The 17,308-nt window shown below is 36.5% G+C and overlaps 1 protein-coding gene across 2 annotated transcripts; it reads left to right on the forward strand.

The window, feature by feature from the left end:
- Positions 1 to 1,731: 1,731 nt before the first annotated feature.
- mdka (midkine a) lies at positions 1,732 to 14,194 on the forward strand. Of its 2 annotated transcripts, none has more exons than XM_053492444.1 (5): positions 1,732 to 1,894; positions 9,974 to 10,056; positions 10,432 to 10,599; positions 10,732 to 10,881; positions 13,643 to 14,194. In XM_053492444.1, the coding sequence occupies exons 2-5, from the start codon at positions 9,975 to 9,977 to the stop codon at positions 13,669 to 13,671; spliced, it is 429 nt and encodes a 142-aa protein (XP_053348419.1). In that variant the 5' UTR covers positions 1,732 to 1,894; position 9,974; the 3' UTR covers positions 13,672 to 14,194. The 2 variants fall into 2 exon arrangements, with proteins under 2 accessions (XP_053348419.1, XP_053348418.1); XM_053492443.1 differs by having other exon boundaries at positions 1,733 to 1,894; positions 10,732 to 10,893.
- Positions 14,195 to 17,308: the final 3,114 nt, after the last annotated feature.

Consider the following 17,308-nt stretch of genomic DNA (forward strand, 5'->3'; position numbering starts at 1 on the left):
ATAAACGTGCACACAGGTATGTTTAAAATGGGGCCTTTCATCCACAAATGTACAATCTCTGTTTCAGGTCACTCAAAACTGGCCTTTTAGAAAACTCCTTCCAGAGTGAAGATCAGAGATGTAGTGTAATTGGCAAAGTACTGGAACGCGGGCAAGCATGTGTGCACGAGCGCGTTATCACAGTTCCGGTGATCCAGGCCTGCAATAACGTGCAAATGCTTGTTATCATATGCCTGGACCACCGGAACAATTTTTCACTGCTTTTCACTACCAATAAATACAGAATGTTTCTCTGCCTCTCTATTTAATTAGTTAATGTTAATTGCACCACAGCTACATGCTCTGTGCTCTGAAAGGCTAACGGCAACTTTTAAGATAGAATTTCTTGAACGTTACTTGAATGTACAGTTGGTTACATTGTGAATCAATCAACACAGCTTAAATTACATTATGACAACTTAGACCATTCTTTTTGCTTTTTTTAGTACTCTTGCATGATATTCGCTTTACTGATTGGATCTTCATGCACTTACAAAATGTGTGTTTTGCATTTTCACACAGATAAGAGTTTATTTTAAGAATGAAAGGAAAAAGAAATGTTTTAAATATTCTTATGTACTGTACATTTCCATCCATCCATCTAGGAAACTCTATAGTGTACCTAGGGACTGTGGAGGCCAGTGGTGAATATCATTGTATTAATTCCCATTTTTATGACCACTGGTCAACATGACGGCTATAACGACCTGTGTTTCATCTCATAGTGGTGCTTCACATTTATTGCTTTCAGAACATATGAAACAAACTGGTTTTAAACTTCCCACAGGAAGAATAAACATACACTGATCTGTCCATACATCTTTGAAGGTTCAGTTATCATAGCCTACTTTTCTTTTTCAATTTTTTGGAGTAAGCCATGCAGTATTGCAGTTTTATTTCTGTTTCTTGAGGATTTGGGGGATTTGTAGGTGTACTACTGTCGTTTCCGATTCTTCCGCATACCCTGACTATACGCGTAAACCATCACGGTGATTGATATAGTATAACCACGCCCACCTCAAGGGAAAAAGTGCTAAATAAAAAATAAAAAAAATGTTACAAACAGCTATGTCTGTGGCCATGACATATAGTAACTGCTCATACAGTAATTCACTTCTACTCGATATTTAGATTTGGCGCAGGTTAAACTTCAGGCAAAAACCTAAGTACTGACAAAGTTTCATTAAATTCTGTTTAGCCAGTTTTGCATGATGCTGTACCAAAATCTGGCTGGACAGACATACAGACATACAGACACACTTCTCCGAGAGTGGTTTCGGGTCCTCCAGTGTACAGTACACCCCTGACTGATAGTGTCAACGGTGCTACATGAACACACTGTCATAGCGGGGACACACACACACACACACACACACACACACACATATATCCCACTCAGTTGAGGAACGTGTAGGCTAGTTTTAGGATATGTGGTGATATAATCCCGGCCCTGTATTCTCTAACCTTTGGGCTGTAACTGTGGTAAACCCACACACAGGTCAACAGACCTCTACCAGTACTGTATATACATAGAAAGAGAACAAGGGGGGGAACAAAGAGTTAGACATTGGTTTAGTTTAACGCAGCCGTTATGAGTTTGTGGTGTGCAGGACGCTGCCGCGCTTTCTTACCCCAGCCGGAGGAATGCTGGTCACGTGACGCGGGGCGTCATGGGGTGTTTAATTTAAACCCGGTTGAGACAGGGGGCCTGAGCGGACAGAAACAAAGCGCGACACACACACACACACTCACACACACACACTCAGAGAGCGGGGCTGAGAGCGGATGCTGGAGACGAACTCGCAGGTTTCCTAACTTCTGTTTCTGTGTGCGGAACTTGTAACAGAGCGACCGAGTAAGTTCATAAAGTTCACTTTTAACACCTGGGGAGAAGCGCAGAGCAATACTGGGCTGGGAGTTTTTCTTTTCATTATAAATACTGAATCTAATTGCAGATGATAAAGGCAAATAAAACAAAGCAAGATTCGAAGATTGTTCTTATTTGGACATTTTTCTCCCTTAGAACTTGTTCCTGGCAAAAGATGTCCAGCTGTAGTTTATATTAATCTGTAGCCTTGTAGTCTGTTACAAAAAAAAAAAAAAAGCAGCCAACGTGTAGTCTAGGCTGGGCAGGGAAAAAAGTTACAGTTATATTTTATATTAACCTTGCCTTTGTAGTCTGTTACAAAACAAAAGGATTGGTTACATTTCTGCCTTTGATTGTGTAGTCTAGACTGGGAACAACAAAAAAAAGTTACATTAACTCAGCCTTTGTAGTCTGTTACAAAAAACAAAAACAAAAAAAAAGTTTGGTAACATTTTTCCCTTTGAATGTGTAGTCTAGACTACGCACAAAAAAAGGAAATTTACATTTGTAGTCTACATTAACATTTCTTTTGTAGTCTGTTACCTAAAAAAAAAAAAAAGTTTGGTTGCATTTCTCTCTGTTAGTCTGGACACAAAAAAAAGTTGGAGTTGCACTGCTAGTTGACATTAACCATGCCTTTGTAGTCTGTTACAAATTTTTAAGTTTGCAACACTTTTTTACCGAGGGTGTATTTCTGTAAAGTAGTTCTGGTGTGCCTTGATAAGCAAACCCAATAGACTACTTCACAAACATCACTGCTAACAATAGGTACAAAAGTGAGTGAGTGAGTAAAAGGAGTTGGTGAGGAGGTTGCGAGAGGCAGTTTGTGTGCTTTTACTGCCCTTGGCTGTGTTCAACCCCTCTTGACTTGAATGGGCTGATTAAGGCGAGCTGAGTCAAAAGGGTCAGGCTGGAGAGAGAGAGAAATGCTTTACTTCTTTTCTTCTCTGTCGTGCCCCATTTTAGACCTTTTCACCCAGCCGGTGTTTGTATGCTTGCTTCCCTCGCCTGTTTCCTCCCTTCCACTGCCTCAGTTCTCATTCAAGGGATTACAATCACATTTCATGCTAGACATAACATTCAATTTTTTTTTCAACCAATTCCTTTTGGTTGTGTGGTAAAGGGGGGATGAGAATTGAGAAATGGTGGGAATTTTTCCATACACTCTTTGCATGTGAATAGCAGACATGTGCATAAAAAGCAAGAACTGATTACAAATGATGTAGTCTGCATTCAACATTCGAAAAGAACTAACATCCTAGTGCCATGTTTTTCCAAAGTGTAGTCGACGACGAGGCTTCTGAAGTGTGTGTTGTACAGACATGGGGTTTGCACTTTTACTTTTTCATGTATTTTTAAGAACTTTTATAAAGAGCAAAATAATAATTATAGATAACGAGTTACTATAGTTTGTTGACTATTTAAATTAAACAAGCTTAACTGCTGCCTAGTGAATGTCAAGATTAAACTTGTAATAAAAGTGAAAAGTTTAATTAAACTGAAAATACAAAATATTTTGAGCCTACACTGAAACTGAAGAAGACGAGACATATTTGGTAAATCCGCCTTCTACTGGAGTAAAAGTAGTGGTTGTGTTTGAGACAACAATTAAGTGTCTGTTTTTTCCCCCTCTATTAATCTGAAAAGAGAGCCAAGCCTGTAAAAATAAATAAATAAATTATGTGATAGAGTGCTATCATTCTGGCAAATATATTCTATTCTATGGCTTAAGTGCTTCCTACAGATTAGGTTTTTTTTTACCGTGTAACTGCATTTGCTTGATTTCAAACCTTATTTTGTCCATATTTCCATGTCCATATTTTGCATGAAAAGACAGGAGGGAGTATAATTGTGCGAGACCACAATACATAGTTCAACTTCATGTGAACTTTTTTTTTGCAGAAGAAGTGCAAAGCCACAGGGGTCTGAATGCTTTAGCATGGAAGTACTGTAGCAATGCTTCTGCTCTGATGGCTTTAAAGCACTCAAGCTTTCTTTTGAATAATCAGGGTAGTGACCTGAGGAGGGCTGTACATGGATCTTTGTTTCCCCTGTGTGTGTGTGTGTGTGTGTGTGTGTGTAGTTGTGTGTCTGTGTGTGTTTGTTTATGGGTCACAATTCCATTATCATTTAATGAAGAGAGAGTGAGATAGGTAGAGGAAATGTGTGCATTTGTTTTTGCATGCCTACACAGGACATACAGTGTTTATGATGCTTAATCACAGGTCGTGTAATAACAGCTTCCTGGAGAATGTGCTGTTGTGTTTACCGTGGCAGCTGGTTTTATGTACGATGCATGTTACTCACTGTCTGGACTTGTGCCTCTTCAGTTCTCTCTCTCTCTGTAGTCCTTCCTGCGTGTGTGTGTGTTTTTTGTGTGTGTCCGTGCCCGTCTATGTGTCCGTAGTTAAAGTATTTTATGGCTCAGAGGTTCTCTATTGATCTTTGATCTACGCTCTTGTAGAAAACCGTCCGGTAATGCTTTTGGTATTCAGATTGGTCTCTTACAAATTCATTTTTTACTTAAGTGTGATGTTAGGGCACAACAGTAATGGATCTAAGATGTGTTGGCAGTGAGACGGCTTTTTACACGTCTGAATGAAGCTTTTTACAGCCAAAGGCCTCCTGATGAGAGCACAGCCCTGCCAGAACCAGCGAATTGGGTCACATCTTTGTGGTTTTTTTTTCCCTCTGGTATGGAAATTAGTTTAATTCCAACTTGTCATGCAGGAAACACTGCGCGTGCACACACACACACACACACACACACACACACATAAATGCATACATTAAAGTTGTTTTCCATTTTAGAAAACAAGGTGTGTGTGCGTGCGTGTGCATGTATGTTGTGCATAATTTTACGTGGGACACAATAGGTCAGAACAGCCACGTTGATCATTTCCAATTGCAGTCATATTATAGCCCAAAAACACACACACTTACAGGGCACTCAGGGCACCGGTGGGCCGCATTTCTTGGCAGAGAAAGAAGGTGGTGGGGAAAAGAGAAGTGGGGAAAGGTTTGGGAAAGAAAAGGGAAAATGGACAATTTTAAGAGCCAACTGAATTTTGGGGCCCAGGAAAAGAGGGGTGACAGCTTTAGTCATGCTCTGGCAGGCAAGTGGGCAAGTGACACCTAATTAGAATTTTTAGAAAGAACAGATGGATTTAGTGGGTCAGTAGGCTAGATTTATAGAGGATGAAGCCTAAGTATTTGCCTTTGACCAGGCCAAGAGAGAGGGGGATATAGAGCAGGTTTTATTGCCCATAGTTATGGCTAGCCATAAAAGTTTGGCACCATATAATGAGAGGCTCAGGTGAAGAGTAAGACACTGAATGGAAATTTAAAGGACACCGTGGGTCAGTTGAGTCTCCTGTTGGCTGGATGGAGACAACAAGAACACTGTCCATGTAACCTTTGTATTGTCTATAACTGGTTAATAAAATGGGCTCAAATTCTTCTTAAAATAATGTTGAAAACATGAAACGTGTTCCTGAGCCCTGCTGAACGACTGGCTGCCGAAGTTTGCCAGGAAAATCTCCAGTGTCTGATTAACACTGCTATAATTACGTATGGTTTGAGCCAAAGATTTAAGTAAACCCTTTTATTACTTATGTTAAAAATGTACCAAATTCAGAGCAGATTATCACAAAATCACTTCTACCAAAACTTGATTTCTTTAGAATTCAAGAAATATGTTGTATATCGGTATTTACTGAGCAAAGCATTACAGATAGAATAATGTTCATGGCACAGATTGGTTAAAGCAGTCTAATATTATACTTAAAATCGAAAAATACCCCAAACGTTTGCACACAACAGCGTGTGTGTGTGTGTGTGTGTGTGTGTGCACGCGTGTGCACGTATGTGCGTGCTTTGTCTCGGTGTAGTGATGTCCCATGGTGGTGGATCTATACTCTCCTACTGTTTGCAATCCCATGCTTTTGCTATCACCATGGAGATGCAAGCCAGCGATAAAGAGTGTACTCAGCTGTAGGAGCCATACAGTTTCTGAACAACAGCTCTATGTGGGTGTGTTTTTAATCAGACTGAAACACACTCAGTGAGTGTTCCTCAAAGACTGGCAGCTAATAAAACGAATGCAGCTGCAGGAACAAACAACTTGGTCCGTAAAGTAAAGCTGCAGTTTATTAATTTGTCACCTACACACATTTTAACTGAGGAAAGATGGTAGCAGTGTGTATTTTTTAAAAGGCTGTAAAAACATGGACGGACATAAAAAAACATGTCTGTTAATAGATATTTTTATATGTCGTGTATTTCGTGAATGGCACGAAAGCCATTTCTTCTGCATCCAATTTATATCACTAAGGCTGGACCTCGGAGCTACTAGTGGTGTGCTGTAACAAGAACAAGTGTGGCGGAGCGTGACACAAAGTGAAACTCCCCACAATGCTCCAATAAACAACAGGCATCGGCCCAAATAAAGGATGGGGAAAAAAATTTTCTAAGAAAGAAAATAAAATGTGTTTCACTGATGTTTAGTTTACAGAGCAATCAAAAAGCAACCATTAGTGCATTCATTAATTTTCTCTCTCTCTCTCTCTCCCTATATATATGGGGCCGTGGAGGCTAGTGGTGATTACCATTGTATTTATTCCCGTTTTATGACCGTGATCCCTCAACATTCACACACTACAGAATATTTGGGAATGGCAGTTTACCTAATCTGCATGTCTTTGGACTGTGGGAGGAAACCAGAGAACCAGGAGGAAACCACCAAGCACTGGGAGAACATGGAAACTCTATGCACACAGAGCCGCCTCACAGCTGAATGTGGGATAAATATCTAGTCAGTTATTGCTAAATCAGCAATAACAAATCAGATTATACAACCCACCATGGTTGGTCTGAATTGAGAAAGTATTTAGACTGGAATATTGTTACTGTTGTAAGACAGAGTAATTTGATAACCAATTAAAATACAATTTAAAGTTGCATTGTAGCTACTTTACACACCATTAAAGTTCAATTTTTAAAAACCTATAAATTATATTAAATAAAGCTATTTACATTACAGTACTTCAAGAAATGAACCCATACTAAAACAGTCCCAAACTCCTACTGTACCTGTTTTTGTTCTGCGCTTCGGGCATATCATAAGAATGTATGCCCGAATGTATATAACAATATAATAAGAATAATAAGATCTTTTTTATTGTTTTTTTAATAATTATTGTGAATTCATGATAAAAAACATACAGTGCATAATATTATCCATGAGATAATATTGGTTGGCCGCATAATTGTAATTTAAGTACATTGTTACTACTATTATATAAACATTAATGAAACATCAGAAGATGTTTATTTAAAGCAGGATGAAATATTAGTACGCTACACAAAAAAATTTATACACACTTTCAACAGTCTATAGTCCTTTTTTAAAACTCTTATTGAATTACGGCAGCAAGGTCTAGTATTGTTTCTTCTAAAGATGTCAGTATTTGTACCATCATTAAAGTGATCATGTGACCATCAGAAGACAGGCGTACATTTTTCATGTTGAAGTGTGTATACATGTTTTTGTTCCTCTCTGTATATATTTGGGCTGTATTTAGCCGTCATGTTGGTTTGTTCTTGTTGATCTTTGGAGTGATGCCGTGAAGTTTTTCAGACCGTATACCGACTGCAGTGTAGCTCTGTCCATTTGTGGGAGTCATGTGGGTGTGGGAGAACATACATAGAATTTACTGCAGTGATGCATAAAGTGGGTGCATAAAGTACTTGTATAGGGGTGGGGTTTTTCTTTCTTTCCACTGTAACTATCGGCTTCATTAGGGACAAACAATTTATAGTTATAGTCGTTTTATCTGTACATGTTCTAATTTATTTCCATTAAAAAAAATTATTTAAAGCTGCTTTGCGAAAAATAATCATTGTAAAGCGCTATACGAATGCAAATTGATTTTATTTGCCTTTACTGTCTACACACAGATTAGACGCGAGATTCGAAACTCCAGCTCTGGAGGTTCAGGAAAAAGAGCTCTATCCACTAAGCCATGGTGCTACCTGAATAGCATGTCTATAAAATGAATGCAAAGGGGTGTGTGTTAAATATATTATGTGGTTAAAATGGTCCCTGTGCTTTAGTGGACGATTAATGGACCTGTAGTATTCCATTTATAACATTAAACCTGTGGGTCTCTTCTCTTCCTCACACACTCTTAACATCACCTTTAGACAGCTTATCAAAAGATGGGGTTAGGCACATCCGATCAAATCTGTTGTAATTTATATATTTTTTCTATACTAAACCCAGTTTTAAAAAATGCATGCATTACATTAAATTACATTAAATTATACTTAGATGTAATCTAAATGTTTACATTTATTGTAAGCTAATGTAAAAATAAATGGCTTGGATACAAATGCATGTATTTTTAAACAGCAATCGGTCCAAACTACACACAGATTATGAAATAGATTCTGGTGTGTCTAAAATTTATTATATAAATATATAGATTTATTTATTATTAGGTGAAATATTGGACGATCGCACAAGCACAGTTTTCAGTGGACTCACCTGGCTGGGGGATTTTTAACATCACATCCCACATCCACTTCCATCTACGACGGCATAGCCATTAGGGGTGTGCAGTGGTTCTCAATTTCACAGTTAGCCATTAACGAGGGCAGAATTAAAATACTGAAATGCCCTACATTCACATGAAAATGTTTAATGCAGCTGTTTTGTGACTTTGTGACATCTAGAGCCCTAATTACCAACAGATTGAATATGCAGTAGCTATGAAAGTTTAAACTGTAATTTTAAATCATATAGAATGACAAACTTTTGGTAATGAACCTTGCAAAATGCATAATAAACTGTCTACAACTATTATAAAGCACATACGATACCTTACAATTTACTATATATATATACTGTATATATATATAATGTATATATAAAATTTAAATGTTTTATTATTTTTTATTTTTTTACTCATGGACCTTTTTAGAAGGCAACCATTTTTAACTTTTCGTTTATGTCCCGTCAGCTCACATGTCACTATGACCTGGATCTCCCTGTTTTGGACCCCCATCCTACGAACAGCCTTTATATTAACACTTAACTAAAGATGGTGCAAAATTTCATGTCGACTATCTCAGCATAGTCAGTAAAAAATAAGCATTTTAGTGAACAGTCGTTAGTGTCGTTCCTAAAGATCGCTTCGTCCTCTCTGTTTAAGTGTATTACATCGTTGATGAAAATAAAGCGTCTTATTACCCATGTTGCACTACATGTCGATTCAAAGTACAGCCAGATTAGTTATCTTGTGCTGCATTGTTTAGGACTTGCTGTATGTCACCATGTGATTGTGAGGGTGCACATAATGTTTGAAGGGTAACATTTTAAATGATCTCAAGACCATAATTCAGAATCAAATTCAGAAATGTAATAAAGCCACCTTACACTGTTCTACTTCCATGTGGCATTTTCTTTACTTAATAGGTAAACTTGTAATAATTTATTGATTACAGCATATGTATTAGCACTACTTTATAAGCTCTGTATTAACTAAAGTTGTATTAATTGGTTCTGTGACCTTCAAAAAAATTTAAATTTAAACCAACAACAGTTTCCACAGTTCAAAACACTGAACAATAGTTAGTAAACCTTCTGCTCCGCTGTACATTACATACCGATTAATTCTGCATAACATATATATATATATATATATATATATATATATATATATATATATATAATGTGTATGCTGTATATCTCTTAATCTTTTAAACCCAAAAAGGTGTGCAAGAGGAGATCATTTTAAGTGGATGAAGAAAATGACACATTACAAATGAAACAAGCCGTTACCTCACACTGAATGGTTACACAACTGATTGTGCATTAACTCTTAGGGATCCTGGTAGGCATGTTCATTTATAGGGATGTAAATAGCAACACAGTGGGGGGGTGGGGTTGGGGGGTGGGTTTGCTTACTTGTCTAATGAATTAACAATGCGCAGATTTGAAACAAATTAATTAATTACTCCACTTATAAAATAATATAATAACGTTTGTGTGCTTGGATCTTTTAGGATGCGTGGCCTGTTTTCTACCATCTTTCTGCTTCTAGTGGCTTTGATGATTGTCACTACAGAGGCTGGAAAAAACAAGAAAGGTAATTCTTAAAAGAATAATGTAATAGCCCTCATTTTGATTTCATACAAACTTCCATAATTTTCTTTTGACTGTGTAAAGCTGCTTTGCGAAAATAACAATTGGTAAAAGCGTTATACAAATAAAATGGAATTTAATTGAATGATACGCACATTTAGTTTTATCACCAAATCCTCAAATGAAATTTGAAAATTTTAAATAAAATTTTATTAGCACAAGAATACTTTTCATTAGAAATGATCGAATTTGATCAGGTTCAGCTTCTGAGTGAGCCAAACACCTGCTTACCTACACCTCCTGTGTGTGTGTCTATTGCATGAAAAACACAATTCAAGCAAGTTTTAATAATCTTACACATTTCCGTGTGCTCTGTTAGACAAAAGTAAAGGATCGAAAGGGGCCTCTGACTGCACAGACTGGCGTTTTGGGAACTGTGTAGCTAAAAATGGAGACTGTGGACCAGGTCAGAGGGATGGGACTTGCGACGATCAGATCAAGAAGGTGAAGTGTAAAGTGCCCTGCAACTGGAAGAAGGCTTTTGGTGGTGAGGCTTCAAACACACTTTGTGTTATTCCCTAAAATTCTAAAAGTATTCGGTATCCTGCGTGCTTTCTTTATTTTGTCACGTGACAGACACACACAAGCTACTACGTACGTGTGTCTCTTTTATGTTCAGCTGACTGCAAGTACAAGTTTGGGAATTGGGGTGAGTGTGACCCTGGTACAGGTATGAAGATTCGCACTGGCACTCTCGTGAAGCCTCTCTACGATGGTGAGTGTCAGCCTACCATTTCAGCCCCCAAAGCCTGCTCAACCAAGAACAAAGGCAAGTCCAAAGGTAAAGAGAACTATTACTATTAATAATATTAATAATATTAACTCTCTCTCACTACTACTATTACTATTACTATTATTGCACAGTAGTAAGTATTAGCCATGCACTGATCAGAATATGTAAGGGGAAAAAAACACGAAAAAAAGACGCAAATCCAGAGGCCAGATGTCCTTCAGTCTGTTTGTGTATGTTTGGACTGTGGTGAAGGCTTTATGCACAAGCATTGTAAGCTCTTGTCTTGGTGAGATCTCAAGGCCTTTAGTGGGTGTTTGAGTAGGATGCAGAAGCCAGAGGAGCTCGAGTGAAGAGGGAATTGCTCTACAGACCTGCAGCTAATTTTGTTCCAGCTTTACTGCTGAAAAAATATTTCTAGTGTTCAGGCATGACATAATATGCAAAATCTTTGGCTTACATTGGTCTGTGAAGTAATACGTTTTATAATGTGCAGGAGACATAAAATGAGCACAAATCCCCTATTAAAACCTGCAGGGTTTTATGATGTGCATTACGATAGTCATTCAACAGAGTGAAAAATAACCTTGTGCACACCCTTTTATAATGGGGTATGACAGAGAATTAACCAGCGTTATCTCCTTCAAAAGTAATTATTCCTCCTCTCATCAGGAAAGTGATTTAGATTAATTAAAACTCAAGAGGCACAGATCCGTGCCGGCAACACAGCATAGGTCAATAATGAGTAAAAAAAAAAAAAAGTGATTATATAGAAGCCTTGCCGATGGGTGTCGACTGGGAGGTTTAGACATCAAACTGTGCATTTGGGTTTGTCCAGTAGAACAAGGTATTATTTACCTCTAACATAATATGGGAATTCTTAACATTATTATTATTATTATTATTATTATTATTGTCATAGAAACAACCGAAAAACAACCTTAAAAACACATGATCATGTGTATCTGTAATATTTTTTTACTTATGTCATTTTTATTTATTTATTTATTTATTTATTTATTTATTTTTGCTCAGTCATGTTTGTATAGTTGTTTAAAATTAACTAAAATTCAGTTCATTATATTTTGTGCTGAAAAAAATGAGGTCACTCAATATTGCACAATCTTGAGCCCTATATATATATGTTTATTAAAAACAGCAGAACCTCACGTGAAGAATAGTTGTTTTTGTAATGTTTTCCTTAATTCTTTTTTGTTTTTTTGAATCATGAAGCCATGGTCTGCAAATGTCTTATTATAAATGCACAGGATCATATTTTATAAACATATTACATAGTCTTGCTTTCTATAGGACTGACAAAAGGTAAAGTATAAAATAAAAAACTTATCACTCCCTGCATATGGCAACAATTTCTCATGTTCACATATCTAGGTTATGGGGGGAGGGTGGTCAGATATAAGCCATTTTGTATGAAAAAAATATTAAGGTTTGAGGCCACGGGAGAAAATGTTGGCATTGATTCTAAAAGAAAACAATAAATAAATAAAACAAACATATATTTTGCAGAAAGATTTTTTTTTTTTGGTAAAAAAAAAAAAAAAAACGAAATCTTATTATCTAAAGAAGCCCATACTCAGAGGTAAGCATGGTTGTGGCAGGATATTGTTAGGACTGCCTGGTTTCAGCTGGGACTGACACTTCAGTTAATTATGGATTGTTCCAGATACCCAGCTATTAAAAACTGCAGGCCTCTGTTACACAGCTGAACAAATGCACAAATGATTCGGAAGTCTTCAAGAGAAGTAGTTTAATGTTTATTTTTGGAATGGGCCAGTCAGAGTCTAAAACTAAATCCTATCAGAAACTGATATAAGAGCAGAAAAGACCTATGCACAGAAGATCCTCCACACTTCAATAGAACTGGAGCGTTTCTGAAAGGAGATGTTGGATGAAATGACCAAATCAAGATTTGCCAAGTTGGTAGAATTTTGCCCAAAAAAAACTGAGTGCAGTATCACACGCAGGAGATGCTTTAACCAAGTGTTAGTTGCCTCTTAGGAGACTCTGGTGTGGTATAAATCTCCATGCTGAAAATAAACATATCCAATCTTCACTAAATCAACAATTGTACTTTCCTTTTGTTACACAGCCGTATGCTTTAAATCCATTCATCTGAGCATCTGCCAGTCCCTGTGTTCTATGGTCATAATGACGTTTGAATGAGTACATCAACATTGATCCTGTATATTCCTTTAAAAAACAAACAAAAAAAAAAAAACAAGTTTACATAAAACATAGAGGTCTCCCAAATGTACATGTTAATGTTCCAGATGAAATACAGTTCAGCTCATGCATTCACGCATGTTGGCTTTCCTTCTGGTTCTCCTTCTGGTTTACTCCTTTTCCAGTGTCTGTAGCCCGGATGAACTGCCTGTGTTCTGTATTTCATTCCCCATCATTTCTCTATCTTTCTATAAGACTCTGATGAGATAGGCTTAAAAATGTTCATAACAGTTGTCTATTTTGACCGTTTCGGAAAAATGGCTCAGAAAAGTAGAGGATGTGTTTTTCTCATGTTTTCTCTTGCATCTACATACGTACTCAAGATGCACACGATTGTCTAAAAATGAACAAAAGTGCATTTTACTTACCATACAGCACCAGCGCTTGCATGATTTACACCTGAACGTACAGTGACCAACATCTCTTTCTATTGAAGCTTCACATTGTTCTTGCACGGTGTACTTGTAACCACTGTGTTTGCGTTTGTGATGTAACGTACCAATCAGATGTGCTAAATCAAACACTGATCCTGTGTCTTCTTTTCTCCTCTGTCCAGGAAAAAAAGGAAAAGGTAAAGGAAACTAGAAGAGGAGACATCCAGTAATGGAAGTGTGAAGGCCAGCCCTCCAAACCCAGCCGTTCAGCTCTCTGCCTCTTTCTCTCTCTCTCTCCTTTTCTTTTTCTCTTCTGTTGATATGTCATAGACTAGACACCTTTCTTCCTCATGCTGTATTACAGTTTCAGAGCACAGGAATGTGGCTACAGTAATATGATTGACGTATTGTATGATATTGCTGTTCCACAAGGGAGAATGAAATGCTGATGTTTGGAGGAAAACAATCCTTTGGCTCTTTGTAGAAGGCAGAAAGAATACACTCTCTGTCAAAATATCACAGTTCATGTCTGACACAAACACAAACACACACACACACACACATACATAAACCTGTGTACTTAACGATTTATCGTATAAATACTTTTTAAATAAATTTGTGTGATGATGCAGTAGAGAGTTACCTAAATAGTGGAGTGAATGCCTAGTGTTTTGGAAAGTTTATTGTTTTTGTAGGAACAATATCACTTAAAATAAAAGATATTTTAAAAAGTATTGAAGTATGACTCAACTTATTATGGAATACCATCTGGGGTGAACTCCCCTGCCACGCACCCTGTGTTTTGGAAGATTGTCTTCAAATTGACTGAAACCCTCATCAGGATAAAGCAGTTCTGTTCTGTTGACTAAAACTTATAATAAGAATTCGCACAGACACCAATCTCGCCTGGCACCAGTTTGAACATTATTCACTCTTTAAGGAAAAGCACACTTTAGCTAGCAATCTGGCGATTAAAACATCTTTAATCATTCTGACCATATGGTGAACAACATGATTTTTGAACAGAGATGGTAAAGTTTTCCATCATCGAGTGTTTAGCAGAATTTTGCCACATGTTCTCCCAGACTGCTATATGAATGTCAGGCTGTTTTCTAAGGGTAAATTATGACACACACACACAAAACAACCCAATAATGCTGGGCATTAACACATAAACCATCCTCTAATAGTAAACATATCCTTCATTATCACTTGAGGTGAAATACATTTAAAATTATATCATTATCTTCTGCTTTATTGGTAAAATATAAAAAAAAATAATCCATATGTTCATTAGGAACTTGTATAATGGCACTAAATAATGGTTATTTGCTTCTCATTTTCATGATCTATTGTCCAGAACTCTGTTTTATGTTTTCTCGATGTTAGTTTAAAATCTTTATTATATAAAATCTTTAAGGTTTATGCATGAAAATAGACATACACATGTACAACCTCAATTATATTGACAAAAGGTCATTAATATTGATAATTCTAAATCTCCAAGCATGGATATCTTTACTCCTCAAACTAAACAGTTTACTTTTTTTTTTGACCTGACTATTAGTTTTATATTTCACATTTGAAGCATGGTCCATCAAGGAAGACACATTGTTTTACACCTTTATATAGTAAAATCTTTAAGGGAATGTCTTGTCTACTATTGCACACTACTCTGGTATATCATTCTAGATCATTTCAATGATTCCAATACAAACCATTTGTAGAAGACATGAAAAAAAAAGATAAAGATTTCCCATTTTTATTTATCCAGCATTATAGAGACCACACAGTTCCATTTGCATCTTTTCCTGTTTTCTAGCTAAAGCATTTTAACATTAGTTGTGGTAATAGATGTCCATACTGATACTGTATTTGCTTGTTAGCCTGCTGTGATCAAGCCTACTGGATAACAAGTAGCTCATCATTAATCACCCTGACTGGCAATTCCTAAGTGTAAGGTGCCAGGTTGTTTCATGGAATGTAGCAATAAAATGATGGATTTAATGCTTATATGGATGTGAGAAATTCCCCAAATATCAGTATTCTGTCAGGATGATCCATGAGATGAAGCTTGTTCATTTGAGTATCTGCTTCAACAGGGAATGTGACTGGCTTCCAAAGTTGGTTACAGGGCCAAGTTATGTTTCAAATGACTTCTAAATAAATATGAAATTAATAAAGATAATATTGCTGGCATAAAACAAATGTGGAAAAATCTGAGTTTGCTCATTATCAGGTTAAGGTACAGTAAGATAACTTTAAACACTAGCTGATATAATTACAGTACATAGTGAGCACCAGCAAACTGAAACTGAAACTATTTGAAATTTTAAAAAGATTTAAGCAGTTTGGCTGGAAAATCAATTATTTCACAGGCATATATTTGTTTTTTTTGTTTTCTGATTGCAAAAGTGTTAAAATAAAATACAGATCAGAATAGTACCTTTTATAATACAATTAGCCGTTGCTCTTCAGGGACAGAAGAACATTTTCAATAGATATTTGCAGCATCCTTCACCTTTCTGCCATACTGTAAATATTCCCCTGAACACTCCTATCCAGATTCTTTATATAAGAAACCTCTGATACATTTGGTTACAGACAGCAATACATTTTATACTTTGTGAAATCACATGTAAATTACTAATTAGATACAATTACAAACACCTACAGTACATAAAAATGCATGAATAAAAACTGACTTTGTAGGAGTATATATTAAGCATGTTAAATATTATATATATATATACACACACACACACACACTATTATTTAGTTAAAAATGTCAGAGATTTGTCTCATACAGAAATCACTATTTATACACTGCCTGACCACAGAACTAGCCACACTCTAATATTTCTTTGGATTGATTTTAGCTTAGATTATGCCATACATTCACTTTCCGTTCCAAAAAACAAATATTTCCATGCAGAGTCGCGTTTGTCCCGAGATCATTTTAAAGGCTACACTGTGTAAAGTCTTCTACAGCTCATTCCAAGGACTTTGGTTAAGGCCAAGATTCTTCAGGCTCACCAAACCACTCTCTTACATTTTAAGCCTAATGAATCTTTTTCCATGCTGTAGCGGAATATGGCGGCTAAATTCGTTTTATTGCCACATAATGTTGCTGAGCCGAGACCTGATCAAATCCAGGTCCCTCATATCATAGCGCTGTTTCCAGATGCATGATGGGTGCATCGTTTTATGTCTCAATCTGGACTCATCAGACCACACGACCTTTTTCTATTGCTCCAAAGTGCAATATTTATGTTCCCGAATCCTGTAAGTTCTTGTAAGTGTGTGTCGGTAACACTCTTAAGTTCAGTAATAATCCTAGCTGTGATTTCTAATGTCTTCATATGCAACTTTACTCAGCATTTACTCTCTGATCTTAGTCATGTTTTTTTCTTAACATTTCTTTCATAAACTTAACCAATATTATTTTGTCGTTCTTAATGTGACAGGTCTTCACTGTTGTCTTTGCTTGATGATTATTGGCCTGCATCATAACAAAGAAAACAGCAAAAATTCTGACCCACAGTAGCATATCTTCCACAACTACAATATATTGCATGTATTCTGACATGATTGATTAATAAATGAGAAACTACTCAAACTGATTAAAATATTGTTTGTTGAAATGTTTTTTTTTTCTTACTTAAATCCAAAAGGCACCATTTCAGAAGGTTCAAATTATGGGATGCATCAAGCAAAGAGAACATTACAATGACGAAATTGGATTAAAGACCATTTAAGTATCAACATCATAAAAGAAATGTGGTTGAAAAAAATTGCTTAAATTCTTGGTGTGTTTGTAAGATTTTACAAAAGTAAGAGCATTGTAG

The sequence above is a fragment of the Clarias gariepinus genome, chromosome 3, assembly GCF_024256425.1.
Source record: "Clarias gariepinus isolate MV-2021 ecotype Netherlands chromosome 3, CGAR_prim_01v2, whole genome shotgun sequence".
Lineage (NCBI taxonomy): Eukaryota > Metazoa > Chordata > Actinopteri > Siluriformes > Clariidae > Clarias > Clarias gariepinus.